We start from the raw sequence: 18,092 nt of genomic DNA on the forward strand, positions 1-18,092 counted from the left end.
TTCACGGTTCAAAATGCTCAGGGAAGGCTGAATTGGTGGGACCCAGAAGTGGATCTAATTTGTGGATTGTTCACTTTAGTGATGGGAAGTTATTCAGAGAGAGTAAAAGCATTCAGACATTGAAATGACAGGAACTAGGAAGCCCAGGCATGCGAAGGTAGCAACATATGGTCTCAAACAGCAGTAGGCAAACTCATGGAAGTTTTACTTCCCTCTGGAAGAACTGGACAGAGGGAATCACAGTAGGGATTCAGGAAGCAGGGGTCTTGCCACTGGTCTGGGAAAGAGAAGGCGGGACTTTGGTTTTACATTTTATGGCAATAACATCATCCTGAAATTTTGTGTGAGCCAAGAATAGGTCAGGAACCACGCTAGGTTTGCAATGCAGAAAACGTGGCACCCAGATTGGGCTAAGCAAAGTAAAATGAGCAACAGGGAATGAAGTAAATTAGTACAGGAAAAGAGCATAGGGGATCTTGATTTGAATCACAATGGTAGAAAAAGCAAAACTGAAGGAGGAACTACACCTGTAGAAAGGGCATATTGAAGTGTAGTGGTGGCAAAAAAATGAACTATAATTTATTTTAGGGTAATTTCCATTACTTTAAACATTTATGTTTAGATCATTAATTGTGATTGTTTTCGGCTAGTAAATTGGCAACTAAATCTAAGTGATCTATAATTAACACATAAAGTATTTTTAAAAATTTTATGATTAAGAAATATTTATTCTGCACATTTACAATGTCAGTTAGATGTTTGACCTAATATAAATTGTCTAAGTCTTTGAAAGGGAAATCTTTTAATTTTTAAATTGAGCGGCATTATTCCATAGAAATAATTCATGTCATAATGGTTACTAATAACAGAAATCAGAATTGTTTGAAATAATGCAACTAGATCATGGATATCAAAGTGATTACAGCACAATAGGAAATTTGAAGGTGCTTACTTATGTACTTACTTTCTTTGCCCCTTAACAAGACATGGGAATAGCAAGATGGAAAGGCATGATAATTTATCACTGTTTACTGATTTTACTTAATTGCCATAGAAAAGACTGCTTTCTCTCTGACGTGATGGAGAAGTCCTGATTTCCTACTTGAATTCTCTCTTCATTTTTAGCAAAATTCAAGTGAAAATGTATTTTATACTTCAATAGAAGAATTCCATTATGCCTAGGAGTTGTCTGCTGTACATGGCAGTGATTCATTTTTCTTTCGAATTTTAAGGGTTGAGGTAATGAAGAGTCCACTAGCAACAAAGTTCATTGATAATAGCATAATGAATATCATATAGTGTGATTAGTAGCTTTATTTGAATGACCACTATAGATATGGCTACTCAATTGAAATTAGGGTAAACAAAAGGAATCTGCACTCTTCTCTGAAATATATCTGTGCTAGTTCAAGGTGTAGGTACAGCCTTGCTCATTACATTCGGCATTAGGTAATGTTCAGCTAGATTACCCCATGTGTACAGAAGCAACGAGGATAAATTTTATGTAAAATACTATATTCCCTTTTAACTGTCAGTATCCTTCACGTATTAGCAATAAATCTATGATATGTTTATTACTATTTATATATAGGTTTAGATATGACAGTCGAAAGCTACTCCATAGTATCATCAAGCTTGTGAGTGGCAAAGATAGACTATTCTGACAATAAAGTCAAAATTTTCAGACTATTTCACTAAAGTTTATTTTTAGGATATATACATCATCATACACATGTATATATGTCATATATGTGGTATATATTATATATAAACTTTGCTACTGGAAATACAATATGAGAGTTCCCTGGTGACTTATGCGGTTAAGGATCTTGTGTTGTCCCTGCCGTGGCTCAGGTTTAGTCCCTGCTCTGGGGACTTCCACATGCTGCAGGCATGGCCAAAAATAAAATAAAAATCCCCAAAACCACAGTATGGCATTCCATGTACATGATATTCTGTTCCATGGGATAACTCATGTAACCGTGACTGTTTCCTGAACTGGAAATTGGCTTCATGATGTAGATACAGATCTGAATATTTTGTCAGAAGTACTTTGAGAGAAAATATCACAAAAAACCTAGCTTAGATTATTATGACTTGTACACACAAGAAAACTACAGTATCTGATTCTTTCACATATGGGGCATCTTCCATTTCCTTAGGAGATTCCTTGGTTTGGTTCAGTAATAATGAACATTTTATCTCCTTTCTAACAACTGCAAGTTTCCAAAACTTAAAAAAACATAATGAAAATCATACAGATCATTAGTTGTTCCCAAAGTGATGTGTACAGAGAATGCCTACATCCTCCAAACATAAATTAAAAATAACTATAATGAAAGAAGTCAAAATAGGTTTAAAAATCACACACAATATTTGGTGGAAATCACTTAAATATTTTTTTTGTTAGGACTGTGTTCATACTGAATTCTAACAAATTATTAGGTGATCTGTTCTACAGAGTACAGAAGTTTTGTAATTTCTTGCTTTTTCATTCTCCCAAGACTTCCAGACTCCCCCAAGTGGATATCTGAGAAATTTAGCCAAGTACCTCTAAACAGTTCTGACACTTCATAATGAGATTTGATCAATCCACACCAAGTTTTTTCTTTGTTTGAATTGAAGCAGGGCATGTGGAAATTTTCCCTTAAGTGAATCTAGTGTGAATCTAGTGTTCCCCTCTTATACCCCTGAAAGTTATAAATTACTCACGTGACTACTGCCTCTCCTATAAATACTTTTCTTCTCTCTCTCTTCTCTTCCTCTTTCAAAGAATGAAACCAAATTGGCAGATTCATTTAAGGACCATATTGGGGTTTGCAGAGTCACTGCTATTTAAAATCATATATATGGGACACCCAGAATTGACTGTCTTGAAATCCTGACCTTCAAATAAAGAAGATCAACACAGTTAATATCAAAGTGCAGTATGCTCTGACACAGGAGCATCAGAATGCCTGGAATCTGCTTTAACCAATTAAGCCATTCAAGGCAAGAGGAAAATAAAGCCTTCAGTAAATCCATTGAAGGCACCGTCTCCCAGCCTCCCACTGCCTGTTATCGATCTTTTTAAGTGCAAACTAATGAGTCGTATACATACCTGATGGGATGCTCTCACTCTACCACCTCCAAGGAGTTAAACTTACACAAAGAAAGAATCAACTGGGTGAGAGGGAGGGTAGGAGGCCACATTGAGGCCGATAGCTGCTTCGGCCCCTTAAAAACCCGCGAGATGGTTTCTCTTGAGGGAACGCAGCAGACCCCATCCTCTACTTTCCTAACGAACCCATTAGCTGCTTTGCGGGAGATTTTTCCATTCAGGTCGCTTCTAGGGCAAACGCTTTTGTTCGCTACCAATCTCTGTAGTGGGAAAAGAACTATAGAGAAATGCAACGCAAGCTCGTGCCAGCAGCTTCCTTGCGGCAAAGCATCCCTTTCCGCTCAGCTTTGGCAATTTAGGAAGAACCCAGGTTCTCAGGGGACGTGGGTGAGGGGAACTCCGGGTCGAGAAACACATGAACCAAGAGTCTCTGTTTTTACTTTCTATCTACTTCCATTCCTAACCCCACAGCTACCCCTCCCCGCCCCTATATCAGCACAAACACTTAGAATCTCTACAAATGGGTGGTGGTGGTGCTGGTGATGGTGGGTGGAGGGACATTTTCTTTCTCTAAGATTCTGAATAGGATCCAGCCTCCACACTAAAAGCCGCATTAAAAACAAATAAAATCAAATCAGCCAAACCCAATGGGTAGCAACTATCTCGAGAGAGAAGCAGCTGCTGGCACCTGCCTGGATACGCTGCAGTTGGAAGCGGTTGGCTTTTCGTACTGAATTATTAATTTATTTATCTCCCCCTCGTCCCCTCCCCCGACTGCTAGGCAAGAAATCTCGGTGTCTCTACATCTTTCTCTCCGCCCCCACCTTACAGGAGTCTCCCACTTCTCGGTCGCGGGCCGCTCTGACGCCCGCCCGCGGTGGCCGCGGCGTCCCTGGCCCTCTGCGGCCGCGGCGCTGCGCGGGGGGCGTCCCGCTCAAAGCGCGCTCCCACTCGCGCCGGGAACGGCCCGGCCGTGGGTCCCGGCAGCGGCGGCGGCGGCGGCGGCGGCGGCGGCGGCGGCGGCGGCGGCGGGGGAGGGCGGGGGGAGGCCGCGGGTGACAGATGTACTCCTCTGACAGCTCTCAGTATCAGCCCAGTGGCTCCCTGCCATTGGCTCAGTGCAATGGACCGGCAACGCCGCTCAATATAATAACACTCATGCCTGCCAGCAGCAGCAACTCCGAGTGCGGGCGCCGAGCGCGGGGGATGCTGCTGCTGCCGCCGCCGCCGCCGCCACTGCCGCTCGGGCGGCTTCCGCTGCCCGGCTCCGCTCGGCCGTGCTGCGGGCACTGACTCGCGCTCCGCTCGGCGCGCTTGGCCGGCCCCTCCCATCCCGGGATCCTCCCGCGGGGCGCATCGCCCCGAGGCGATTTAGAAGAGAAACAGACTGAGAGGAAGAGCGCGGCGAGCATGCGGAGGCGGAGGAGTCTGGGCTCGCACGGCAGAGGCGAGTAGTGAGTCTGTCTCCGGAGGGCGTGCGAGAGAGGCGGCGGTTCGCCCTCCTGGTGGGTCCCTAGCCCACCCTCCTCGGGCCCCGGCGCGCTGCGGCTGTGGGCGAGGGGTGCGTGGAAGCGGCGGCTGCGGTGGAGGAGGTGGCGGCTGCCCCATGGAGTGTTACTACATTGTCATCAGCTCCACGCATCTCAGCAACGGACACTTTCGCAACATCAAGGGAGTTTTCCGGGGCCCTCTCAGCAAGAACGGGAACAAAACTCTGGTAATCGCTTCTGTTTCTCTTTCTCCTCTGTTTAAGAGGGCATTTGGAGGGTTGAGGTTACTGTGAGGTTGGGGGGGGGGGGGATCCGCAATTCAATTTGCTTTACAATATATTTTTGTTTATCTTGTGGGCGTGAGGTGATAATTTGGTGTAGAAAGAGGCAGGAAAGCTGTGATCCATGGCTTTGGTTGACACTTCCACTAGCTCGGGGACTTTCCACCTTGCTCCGTAATGGTGAAGATTACCACGGTTTCTCCTTATTTGGAACAAATTGTGTCAACAGGACCTCTTTTTTTTTTAAGAAAGAAAAGAAAATAACCCTAACCCCAAGTGACCCCATAACATCTTTCGGTTTAGGAAGCTGAAGGTGAATGAGGATGTGGGTGTCTCTCATGGAGGCAGGAAGCCATGTGACTGGTGGCGTGGGGCAAGTGGCGGGACTGAGTGATGGTCTCAGAAGGAGTTTGTTCCAGCTGTCTACGGAAGGAATGGCAGCAAACTTCTCTAGTGAAAAGTTGCCAGTAAAACTGAACGAAGTGACTCCAGAACCCCATGCCATTAACTTTAAGCTATTCCCTCAAAAGGTGTTGGAGATGAGTGTGAGGGGTGAGCACTGTGACACAGTCAGAACCACAAGGAAACATGCCAGGCAAACAGAGCCCATGCAATCCTGGGAGGTTCTCACTGGACCACAGGGCTTGAAGGAAAAGGACTCCTGATTGGGTGAGAGATACGCCAAGGATTGAGATAGTACAGGGTGATGGAGCTTACTTTTTCTTTCAGGTGCCCTCTTAGCTACAAGACTTCCCCTCAGAACTGACTCCCAAGTCTTGGTATCTTCTGAGAAGTATAAACTTCAATAAAGAACAAAGTAGAGAGAAAGCTCATTAGGATGAGTACTGCAAAAAGAGTAGAGCCAGGGTAAGGTGATAATATGCAAATATATGCATCACTAAAGTCTGGGTCTATTACCAAGCAGCACCCCTTCCCACTTCTCATTTTTTACAAAGTGAGTATTTGGCCCTGAATAAGTAGAAGTTTAAGGGCAGACTTAATTAGTCCAAAAGTAAATAGAGTATTCTTAATCCTCTTTTCCTTATATATCTTAAAATATGATTCACCATAAGATAAAAAACGTGTGTGCATGTGTTTTCCAAGAATGAAAAGTTTTCATCTGATGTTTTAAGTGAATTCTGTTATTGATGTGATGCCTTTGATTATTTTATTTTCCTTGATTGTCTTGGACACTCTCCTTACTTAAGACTCAAAGGAGCAGGGTTAGTTTACTGCTTTTATTATTGTTCTGGATACAGTTGTTTATTGTTGAACAAAGGAAAGTGAAAATACTCTTCTGTGGTACATCTACAGGCAAAGGCTAAAGGAATTATGGAAATTGTTCTGGCTAGACTTAGAGAACTCAACTGTGTGTGAAGCTCATTTTGGGGGGGAGGGAGGCTTCATTTTGGGGAAAAAAAGCATGCATTTGTTTGTTTTTTATATCAAGTTTGATTTACGGGAAAAGGCAAACTAATTGAACAAAATCTCATCTCCATGGTTACATTAATGGTGTAGGTGATAAAACCACACACTGAAGTTCATAGAAAAAACCTACTTGTTTGCCAAACCTCTACTTGTTAAAATTCTGGTAATGTTGATTAGGTCAACCTTGGGCTTCTATCAAAGGCTGAACATGCTTTTGCTGGTATGTTTGTTGTAGGTTTGAAGTTGATTAGTCCTTTATTACTCATGTTGACAAGAATAGGTTAGAGTATAGATTTGCCAGTTTAATCTTCTAATTAAAATTGGTCTTAAAAATTAGCTACCTAAATGAGATGAATAAATCTAAATATATGCAAATATCAGAAGCAACAAACTGGGATAAAAAGGTTTAGAAATGGCCCCTGTCATATTTCTCTTATTTATAGTAAAAGGATTTATAGGGATTTCATAGCTAATCCTTCAAGGTTGTGTTTACAAATTGCTGAAGTTTTTGTTTCCTGTGCAAGAGATTTATGCTGACTGAAAGATGTAGATTTTCATATATAGTTCTACTGTCTTTGAAACTATTACTTTACCAAGTAATATATGTCATATGTTTGTTTTCTGTGTCTTGTGATGATTTTGTTATTGAAGAGAATGAGATTTATGTTTGACTTTGTAGCAGAAGAGATTCTAAATATATTCATAAGTGAATTTTTAACTAAAGAACTTTCTATACTTACCTAAAAATACGTTGTTCTTTAATGCATAGGATGCAGTGAGGACTTACTGTAAGCTAAAACTTACTGTAAATTATAAGCTAAAAACAGAAAACCTTAAACTTCTCAGAAATAGAAACCTTAATATGAAACACGAATATTATCTTACAAAAGTATATATGCCACATTTTGAATATTTTCAGGTAAGAATTTATGGTTTTTAATTCCGGTTTCACAGAGTAGTTATTATAAGATCTTTTTTACTATTTTGTGTGTTTGATTTTGACGTATTTTGAACTTTGCCTTTAAAAACATCATCACATTTTGCATTTTGAAATATGTATTAAGTTCAAAGAATTTTAGTAATACCTCTAGTGGGTTTTTATTTTCTTATTTCAGGAAAGCACAACTTAAAACATAAAACCCATTTAAGGGACTTTTCCAATGAAATTCCCAATTATTTTCAGTCGCTGGATAACTAATGCATATTCTGAACATCTTTTAAACTCATACTTTTAAAACATGATTTTATAGTCTTTAAAAATTATTGAACTGATTTAAGATAGGCTATAACTGTTAATACAGTGTTTCTTTATGAATTAGAAGATTACCTATCGAATAAAGTTACTTACAGAATAAAACTGTTTTTAGTAGCATTGATTAATTGCTTTAGTTCTAAATCCAGAATGTAATCCTCCCGCTCATACTGAGGAGATTATGAAAATGTACAGTCCTTTCCATAGGTCATATTATGTCATTCACACAAAAAAATATTAAGAAATACTTAAAGATTAAGCCTATTATTAATCTTGACCCTATTCCTGAGCTTTTAAATGTATTTCTCTTCTTTTAAATGGAGGTCATGAAAATACACAAATCTCCATTTTTGGAAGGTCTTACCAACAAAGAGAAGATTTCTCTACTTATCATGATTTCTATTATAAATAGCATTATATCTGTGCTATACCTTTAATTCCATAGAATAAGAAATAAGGGAATATTTTATTAGTGCTCCAGAATATGTCTGAATGAGTTATATGTTCTAATGAAAATGAATAATGTTTACCATTCATATATTCTCATTTTTCCTTAGATTATCCCAAACCACCATTGTGTATGCAATTATTTATTGGATTAAAACATTTTGTTATTCTAATGTTTTGCACCTCATCCAGAAAAGTTTTTTTGCCCTAATTATACATTTTAAAACTTTTAATAGAAAATATTTAAATATATATTTAATACAGAATTTAAATGTATATTTAATCACTTTTAATAAAGAATTTGGAGTTTATGGAACTTTGGAAAAATTACTAATTTGTTTATTACATTCTGTTAGTTGGTCAGCGTTTTTGTATTTCACAAGAGCATTATGTCTGTTTAAGGACTATGAAATTCAAAAAGAATGAGTGCTGGTTTTGAGGTCATAGAGTAAGTCAATATTATAATACAGATTTCCTGACTCTAGGCATATTTCCCTTATAATTCATATACTAAATTAGGGAATCAATAGTAATTTATATGGTAATATTCATGTTGATAAAGTGATGGTTGGTATTGGTGTCATCTATAGTTTGAAGGCATTCTACTTTCCCACTTTCCTTCAGATGTGGAAAAATGATGCCAACTCACAGAAAAATTTGAATTCACATTTACTTTATTTCTCATTGTCCAATATGCAAACATCAATAATTTTTGTCTTGCCTAAGCCCTGTTTCTGAAGGCTGTCCTCCATTTCCAAAATATTAAGTGCCAGGTTTGATAAGAAAAGATTGATTTATTACTAGGTTCTGAACATATCCGTTATTTACTTCATTCAGATTTATTGAGATGCTTTAATTGCAAAGCAATAATGTAGGCACCACAGGCTCTGTGCTGAGTATTATGCACTAAATGTTATGCATTAAGATGTATTCATGGATGCTCCTGTTCGCTTTGAATGTGTTGAAAAAATAGTCACATATTTTGACAAATTTGCAGGTTTCTTGTCACTTAAGACATTTTCATATGTATTCATTTTGAAAATATGAAAATATTTTGGATTTTTTCCTTTGTATACACAGGAAAAATTAGGTAGGTCTTTGAAATACACTATATGGACTTTTGTTCTAATTATCATTATCAAAATAGCATGTCATCCCCTTACACATTTCTGTATCTCCTACAGATTATAATTTAAAAAGATTTCTCCACTCACTAAAACCCATTTATGTGAAACATTTAGGATTGTACATAAGACTAAAGAAACAAGTTGTTGAATTAGTGCTACTAAAATGTTATCATTGTTAGATTAATATCCTCAAGAAAGGTCAGGTAAGGGTTAGGATGGTTTAGGGTGATTAATTTATCACCAAACTTCCCCATGTTATTCCTCATTGGAATCAGTTATATACTTTTCCGAGTTTCTTTTATAGTATTATACATTCAGTATTAAAGACCATCTTGTGTCTCAGTTTTCTTAACTTAAGGTGTCATATGTTCTTTTCCATACTTTTTTTTTATTTTTGTAAAACTGTACAACATGTGCATTTTCAGAACGCATTTGAGCAAGGAAAATAACTTATTATTGAAGTATTGGTATTATGAGGTAGTCAAAAATGTAAGTGATATTTTAAGGCAGATGTTGTTAAGTAATACTCATGATTCCATCATACCTGTTTCAGTTCATCAAATATTATTTACATTCTTTTTGATAGCTGCAATTCAATAGTGATAGCCTCTCCTGTCGTCACATTTCAGTTATGCACCAATAGTTTCTAGTTTTTAGTTTATGCCTTCAATTACGTTTTTGCTGAAAAATACAGATCAACAAGAGCCTCAGGGACCACTAGTCCAAAGGTTTAATATTGTTGTATTCAGGGCTAATTTAGGCTGTAGAAGTAGTTTACTGTGCACCATGTTTTAAAGTCTTTGGACTTACATGCCATTCAAAGAGGAATACTCTTCACAGTCTGCTACTGTTTATCCTATTTTTTACTGTTATATAAGTTTATTTATATCACCTTCCTGACCAATGAAGGCACTTGAATTTTTCACCTCTATTACTATTGTAATAATCATAATAAAGAAATGCAGATTTGGGGATGATGCACTTTTTCATTTTAAAATTGTAGACTTTCACTCAGACCACAGGTGCTTTGGTGATTTCTTATTGTTTTTGGCCTTTTAAAAAATTAATTTCAAGTGTAATTTTATTTTATAATTTATATGTTTGGAAAACATGTTTAGTTCATGTAACCTATTTAGAAAATAGTTTTTGAAAGTATTATACAGAAGAGAAATCATTTGTGTTAATGAATGCAATGCTAATACAGTGTTGAAATAATTTTCTTCAGTGATCCTATTTAACTGAGGTATTAACTATTGAAGCTAAGTTTTTTATATTAGGAGTTTGTGTAATCATTCCAAATAGAAAAAAATAGCAGTTTTAGTCTGTAGTATAGTGTAGCCAAAATTCATAGATTATTTATATAAATTTATCACTTTTTAATATTGATGACTATAATATTAGTAATTTTATTAATTCTGTTCTCTAAATATATTACCCTGAAACCATTTGTTATGTTTAATCTCATTCTAAATTCTTCTGCCTCTGAGAAAATTCTTACTGTATATACTGTATTATCATGATGTTTTCAACTAGTGAGGTTTCATTAATTTTTATAAATGTATTATAGTACACTTCCTAGCACAGTGTAAGATAAAGAGAGGTAATAAATAATTAAAACTCAATCCTAATTGTCAAAATAACAAAGTCCATTACGTGATGTAGTACTCTGGACTCCTTCGTAATGGTTTGGCACCATTAGAAGAAAGTTACATACTTTTCTAAATGTAAGTACACTTAATGTATTCAATGTTTATGATGACTATGCTGTATTCAAATTATAAGAATACACTTTTTACTTAAATAGCTTTAGAAAAAATGACCTATGCTGAGTGTGATGACTAGTTTTATGTGTCAGCCAGAATAGTAGCCAGTTATTTAAGTAAACACGAAATCTAGTTGCTGTGAAGGTATTTTGTAGAGAGTTAATGTCTACAATCAGTCGACTTCAAGTAAAGGAGATTATCATCTATAATGTGAATGGATCTCATGCAATCAGTTAAAAGGCTATCAGAGCAAAAACTGCTTCCCGGTAAGGTAGATATTTTGCCTCAAGACATCAAATTCTGCCCTGAGTTTCCAGCCTATTGGCCTGCCCTACAAAGCCCCTTTCCTTCTCTCCTCCTTCTACTTCTCCATGTACCACCCCCCCCCCACCACTTCCAGTCTCTGGATGGAGATGGGAAGTTAATTCTGTTTATCTGGAGAAACCCAAATGATACACTGAGGATGAGTTACAATATCTTTTACAATAACACAGTCCAATATTTGAAATATAAATTGTATCAAATTCCAGTTGGATTTAAGGAAATGGAAGAAATTGACATCATTAAATTATTTAGGTTTAAAATTGGTAGAACTTAATGTGGAATATTTTTGTTGTTTTGTAAATGAATGTGTAATAACTTTATTTTAAATATTTGCTGGGATTACTGTGTCTCTCAGTTAATCCCCCTGCTTCCTCCCAAAAAGCATTTATAAAACTGTAAAATATAGTTATTCTTAATCTGTTCAGCTCCAGTAGCTAATCATATGTGCATTTATTGTACTTGAAGAAAATGAGGCTATCTTTAAATGATGGGAAATATTTCTTAACTTAAATCAAAAGTGTACAATTTGGTAACCTAAATTTAAGAGAGTTGGCTTTAAAGGGTAGCTATGTAAAATGAAGGATTATATTTTACAAAGTAAACATATTTTCATGAAAAATATATGGAATGATGTCAATAGCAACCAGCCATAAACCACCAGGAATATAGCTGTGGTTGAACCAAGCTAGACATATTGGTACTTATTGGAAGACGGTGAAATGCACACGATGGGGAACCTTGATGCATGTTATGAAGAGGAAGTAAGAGATAATTTTATAGGATTTGGGATTGTGTAAGGTAATTCTGTGGAGAGTAGATTAAACCACTGTTTTATTTTAGATTGTACTGTGAGAAAGAAGGGCCAGTTCCATGATGGGTTATCTTAGTACTTTTTATCTAGGAGGCGAGAAGATAAGAGTGAGGGTAAAAGTGTAGTTGGTCAGGAAGCAGCTTTTGCTCATGTTGTCTGGCAGATGGGCATGTTTGGTAACAGAAACAGTATGTTTGTTTTTGCCTGTCACCAAATATGTTTGTGAAGTGGTCTTGTTTTCTCCTATTTCCATCATAGTCATCATTGACCTTGTCTGAAGTCCATGGACTGTGAAACTGTGTTTGGTAACAGAGCCACACCTTACTTTCAGATCCAGACAAGCTCCTAGCTGATAGTTCCCAAGGGCTGCTCTTTTCTTTCTCAGATATGGCATGAGAATGAATGGTTGCAAAGAAGAGGTGGGGGAAGGCCATTAGAGAAGACAATTTTAAGGGAATGAGATCAAAGCCAGGGAGTTTTAGGGATGAGGGAGGGAAGGGGAATGGCTGGAGGTTATCAAGGTGGAGCATGGAGGATGTGTGCTTTGAGACAAATTTAACATAGAGCAAAATAGTGAAGTGAAACTTCATTGAAAAGTCTAAAGCTATAGAGATTTTATTGACAGTGAATACTTCCAAATTCACGACACAGTCCAAGTGTTTTAGGATTTGAAGAGATATAGGGAATTGTGTCATAAAAGATGCAGTATAATCCCATGGAAATTGGAATCCAGAAAATGAAGAATTTGTGAATTCTGGGCTTCTTGTGGGAACTGACATTATTGGGGATAAAGGAAAGGACAGAATTGGTTCCCATAATCCCAGTGCAGGTAGTGGTAGCAGTGGAGTGGTGGGGGATGACACTGAGGGGGAGTCCTGTGGGAAGCACTCAGAGTTCTTGGCCTCACCTTGGGTTCCTTCTGTGACACTAAATTATATGCACAGCCCTATTTTTAGCCTCAGAGCTTACTTCTGACCCTTGCTAAATTATTAAGGCAGATGGGCATGGTTAGTCCTACTGCACAGATTTTCTCCCACTTTCAACCACTGGGGTGTGTTGGGGTGTGTCATTGTATTAACAGTGACTCAAATGTTGACCCATTTAAATTGCCTTGTTTGTGACCTTCAGATAGAAAACACCTAAAGAAATTGATGTGGAGTGAGCAGACTTTGGAGAGAATTTAAGGAATTGCCAAAAGCCTCAGATGGATTATGGAAAAAGCAGGAGGGTTTTGGACAATAAGTAACCAGGGAGGAAGTAACACAAATTATGGAGAAGGAAGGGATTTAATGGTGTGAACGAAATGATTTTTCTTACAAATGATCAAGGATAGAAAGATGGGAGGAAAAAATGGATTATATCTTTGTTTAATGAAAGAGTTTCCAGCAACAGTTCCAGTGGCCTCCAGGGAAGTGTCAGCAGAAATACAGTGCAGTTATCTTTGTGGTATTTCTTTCAAAACCTAATGTTTAGCAGATTATCTCTCTTTGATGAAACAAGGCATAGTACTTCGTAGTAGGGAAGAGAATTAGTGTTTTCACTCCACGGTTGTGTTCTTGCATCCAGTTTAGCATGTCTTTGTGAAAATACTTACTGTCATACATAGTAGTTGAAAGCACTTTATAACCAGATGGACCTGAGCTCAAATCCTAAGTAGAACTCTGTATCAATAAATAGCGAGTAAAGCTTTTATAATCGAAATCCCAAATATCAACTTTCTACCTATATAATGTTTTATATGAAAATTTTAATATAATAGAAATATGTAACTAGTTATTTTTGACATTAAGTGGCTTAGTAATGTCAAGGGTAAAAACTGATTTTCTTTGTATTTTTCCTACAGTTGTAAGGTGGTTAATGCTCCAGCTATCACATCTACATTATAAGCTAGAAAAAAAATGAGTAAAGAGGAAGAATCAAAAGTTGAGTGTTCAGGAGTTCCCGTCGTGGCGCAGTGGTTAACGCATCCGACTAGGAACCATGAGGTTGCGGGTTCGGTCCCTGCCCTTGCTCAGTGGGTTAACGATCCAGCGTTGCCGTGAGCTGTGGTGTAGGTTGCAGACGCGGCTCGGATCCCACATTGCTGTGGCTCTGGCGTAGGCTGGTGGCTACAGCTCCGATTGGACCCCTAGCCTGGGAACCTCCATATGCCGCGGGAGCGGCCCAAAGATATAGCAAAAAGACACACACACAAAAAAAGTTGTGTTCACTTTTTTAAAGAAGTCCTACTTAACAGGGTTTGCTTATATGTCTTTAGCTAGAGCTGTGTCACAGGACTACTTCTAAGTGCAGGGACGGATGGACACATGAGTAATTAAACCAGGCACACTGCTAAGCTCAATAAAATCATATTATGTTAGTAAGAAAAACATGTAATTGATCAGACAAGAAAAGTCTGCCACAACTGGCCACTAGCTTTATGACCTTGGTCAAGTTCACATCTCTATTAGTTGTATTATCCTTAAATGGAGATGATAATAATACCAACCTAGAAGCCAGGTTTGCCCATCAAATGAGATGAAGCAAATAAAATAATTTGCGTAAGATTGATACTAATAAACTAATAAATAGGGGTAGCGATTGACAGTATTTCATACTGGAATATTCATGTCTAGAGTATCATCTGTGCAATTCCATATGTATAAATTTATACAATCTGAACACTTTTAGTATTGAACAATAGCAATATTTCCTTTTTTGTCTGTTTACCCATTGCACTTCTTATAAGAATATTTATCTCTACCCCAATTTTCATAAAATCTCCTCCCTTAAAAATGGATTGAGCCCTAAATATTCTTGTAGATGAGGTCTTATGAAAACCTTCAGATATAAGAAATTCTTTTGACTCACAAAGTTTGTGGAAGTATACTTTGTACTCCTAGGAAGCTGGCTCTTTAGGAAAGCCTAGAATTTCTTTTAACTATTTTCAATAATGATTTCAGTAGCTGTGACTGCCTTGCAATGTCTTGGATCGCTGCACTTCTGGTGTTACCAAATTAATATTTACACTAGGGGGCGGCATAACATTTCCTCTTATTCTCATGTACTCAGGTATAGTAAATAATCATGCGTTAATAAATTTGTCAACTATAGGGTTGCCACAGATTTATTAATGAAAAATCACTTAAAAATTTTACTGACCAAGAAGTCACTATGGAAGTGCAAAATAGATGTGATGGTGATGTATTTGCTGTGTATTTTGTGTACTTCCCCAAATAACTGTTCTTGGCCATTCTGTATCTCAGCCACATGTGATATGTGTAGTATGATGGAGCTGACAGAGTTAGTTGCTGTCTAAACCATACCTTATTAGATTATCACTCTTGGCTGTAAAAGTGTCAGTTTTTACTCTTGAAATTAATATTTCTGTTTTCTTTTGAGTACCTCCAACCTCCTAGTTTTATGATTCTTAAAACCCAATTTATTTTAATGTCATAGTTAACATATAATTAAATTTGATTGACATTTTTGTAGAATACCTTATTAAGCAAAATAAAGGTGGACTGTGATGATCATTATATGTTAAAACAATAGCTGTAACAAGATAAAAAAATATGTGAAATTGTGAGGTCCAACCCTTATTTTTCATGATTGCCACATGTGATATCACAGAAAAATAGTTTAAAAAAATGTGAGACTCAGATTTCCCAGTTTTATTAAAATTTAATGGAGTTTCCTCTATGGAAATTGGGATTAGATTTCTTAGGGAAAATGCACACATTGCATAAAATAACACAAACTGTTCTGCTTGTGTTACTAATCACTGTGAAATTATTGATGCAACATGAAAGATGCAATTTTTATGGATCAGGACTTAGAGAAGTTGATATTATGATACATGCTGCTACTCAGAAACTCACAAGGCTTTTTTAAAGATAGAATAATATTAATAAAATTTCATATGTTTCATGTTACATATTGCTGTCCTGGAGAGCCACCTTTATGACAATATGTTACCATATTATTCCACAGTAAAGGGATAGTGAAGCAAATAGTAAAAATAATAATGATAATGAATCAAAACAACTTGATTTTCTTTGTACAGTGCCTAACATACCTGTAAGCATAATTTGGTGGTCTAAGAAAAAATTAGAGACAGAGGATATTGTTTACTTAAATATTAAATTGCTTTAATTAAAATACCATATCAGTAATTCAGTTCACACATGCTGTAGTCTAGGCATTATTCTATAGCTAGGCATTACTCACCTTCTAGGCATTAAACTATTTTGACTTAATAAAATGCCAGTACAATTATATCAGCTATACAAATGATAGGTCATGTGAGAAATTCTTCTCTCTTTTCTCTTGGTACTCTAAAATAAGTAAAATATCTCTTCTTTGGCACAGGCAGAATAGACATATACATACATGGCAAAATCATGCTTTTTCCCCCTTCCTGCCTCCAGTCTCCCCTTCCCCCCTTCTTGGCTTCTCTCTCTCTAATTCCCCTCTTACTACACCCCCACTGTAGTCTAGAAAAGCATAGAGTATATTGTTTTTCCAATTTCATCCTGTCTGCATCTTTATTTCTCAGCGAGTACATAGGATGCTACTAGCAGTGTAGAGAGCTAAACAGTTATTTATTTGAAAAGCAATTAAGAACTCTTCTCCCCACCTCAGCCACTGAATATATCAGGGATCTCAAAATAATACTGGTATGAATTTGAGAAATCTGAATCAGCTTAGTGGTCAAAGTGCCAGTGGATGGCCACAATCTTAGGAATTAAAAATAAATAGAGATAAAGGGATAAAGAAGGCAGGGAGAGAGAAAAGGAAGGAAAAAGAGAAAGAAACAAAAAAAAAGAAAGAAAGAAAGGAGTTCCCTTCTTGGCACAGTGGAAATGAATTTTACTAGGAATCATGAGGTTGTGGGTTTGATCCCTGGTCTCGCTCAGTGGGTTAAGGATCCGGCATTCCCGTGAGCTGTGGTGTAGGTCGCAGACGGGGCTCAGATCTGGCATTGCAGTGGCTCTGGCATAGGCCGGCAGCTATAGCTCCGATTAGCCCCCTAGCCTGTTTTGCAGGTGTGGCACTAAAAAAAAAAAAAAAGTAGGAAAGAAAGAAAGGAGAGAAGGAAGGAAACATGGGAGAATTTTCTTTGTACAGTGCCTGACATACCTGTAAGCATAATTTGGTGGTCTAAGAAAAAATTAGAGACAGAGGATATTGTTTACTTAAATGTTAAATTGCTTTGATTAAAATACCATATCAGTAATTCAGTTTACACATGCTGTAGTCTATGCATTATTCTATAGGTAGGCATTAGAATGGGGAAGGAAGGAGGGAGGGAGGAAGGAAGGAAGACGAAAGAAAAAAGATTATTAATTCTTTTTAGGCAGTGAAGAAGAATGTAAACTAATATATGAGGTTATAGTAATTTAAATAATTTGATGAAGATATGTTCAGGTTTGCCTCGGATAATCCCAGTTTAGATTGTTGTCCTGGAATGCTTAATCATGGTACTGCCTTTAACTCTTCGTAATATTCCGACTTGGATTATAATCTATATGGTCATTCTGCTAAATATCAAAACCTACAGAGTGACAGGAATCCATGTGAATTGGCTCCCCATTCTCTTTCTTGCCTTAAAACTTATATTCCTTTAGGTTTTATAGATTTTTAGGAAGATGCTATCAACAGCTCATGTATTCAATGTGATACTTGGCTATTTTCTTAACAACTCTAAGCCCTATTATATACAAAGAATGTAGTTATTCTTTCTCCCCACCTCTTGGCAGTTTGAGTTTAGCCACATGATGGAAGAAGAGATTTTCAGAGGCAGGACAATGCAATGGCACAGGGTCCGTTGGAGATTGCTTGAGGCAGTTGCAATAGAATGAAGAGAAGGAAGCCACAGTGTCAAGTGGCCACATACCGGGCAAGCCTTGTCAGTGAAAAGTTCCTGGGGCTGAAGAGCAAGCTACATTGTTCCAAAGCTGACTCTTTTAGTGGCAGAATTTTACCCAGGCATTGGTAGCTTCGGTTCCTCAACAAGCCTCATTCAACAGAGTCACCTTTGAATCTGTCAGCTACCTAATACTCTTCCAATAAATGTATTTTATGCTT

At 37.4% G+C, this 18,092-nt stretch overlaps 1 protein-coding gene across 1 annotated transcript in view; it reads left to right on the forward strand.

The window, feature by feature from the left end:
- Window positions 1-4,115: 4,115 nt before the first annotated feature.
- The window catches only part of ZNF804A (zinc finger protein 804A), a 302,430-nt gene continuing 288,453 nt past the window's right edge, over window positions 4,116-18,092 (forward strand). Inside the window, exon 1 of the mRNA XM_047773027.1 lies at window positions 4,116-4,817. Coding sequence (XP_047628983.1) covers window positions 4,707-4,817 — 111 coding nt within the window. The 5' untranslated portion in view covers window positions 4,116-4,706. The remainder of the gene's footprint in view (window positions 4,818-18,092) is intronic.

This window comes from Phacochoerus africanus, chromosome 3, assembly GCF_016906955.1.
Source record: "Phacochoerus africanus isolate WHEZ1 chromosome 3, ROS_Pafr_v1, whole genome shotgun sequence".
NCBI classification, from domain to species: Eukaryota; Metazoa; Chordata; class Mammalia; order Artiodactyla; family Suidae; genus Phacochoerus; species Phacochoerus africanus.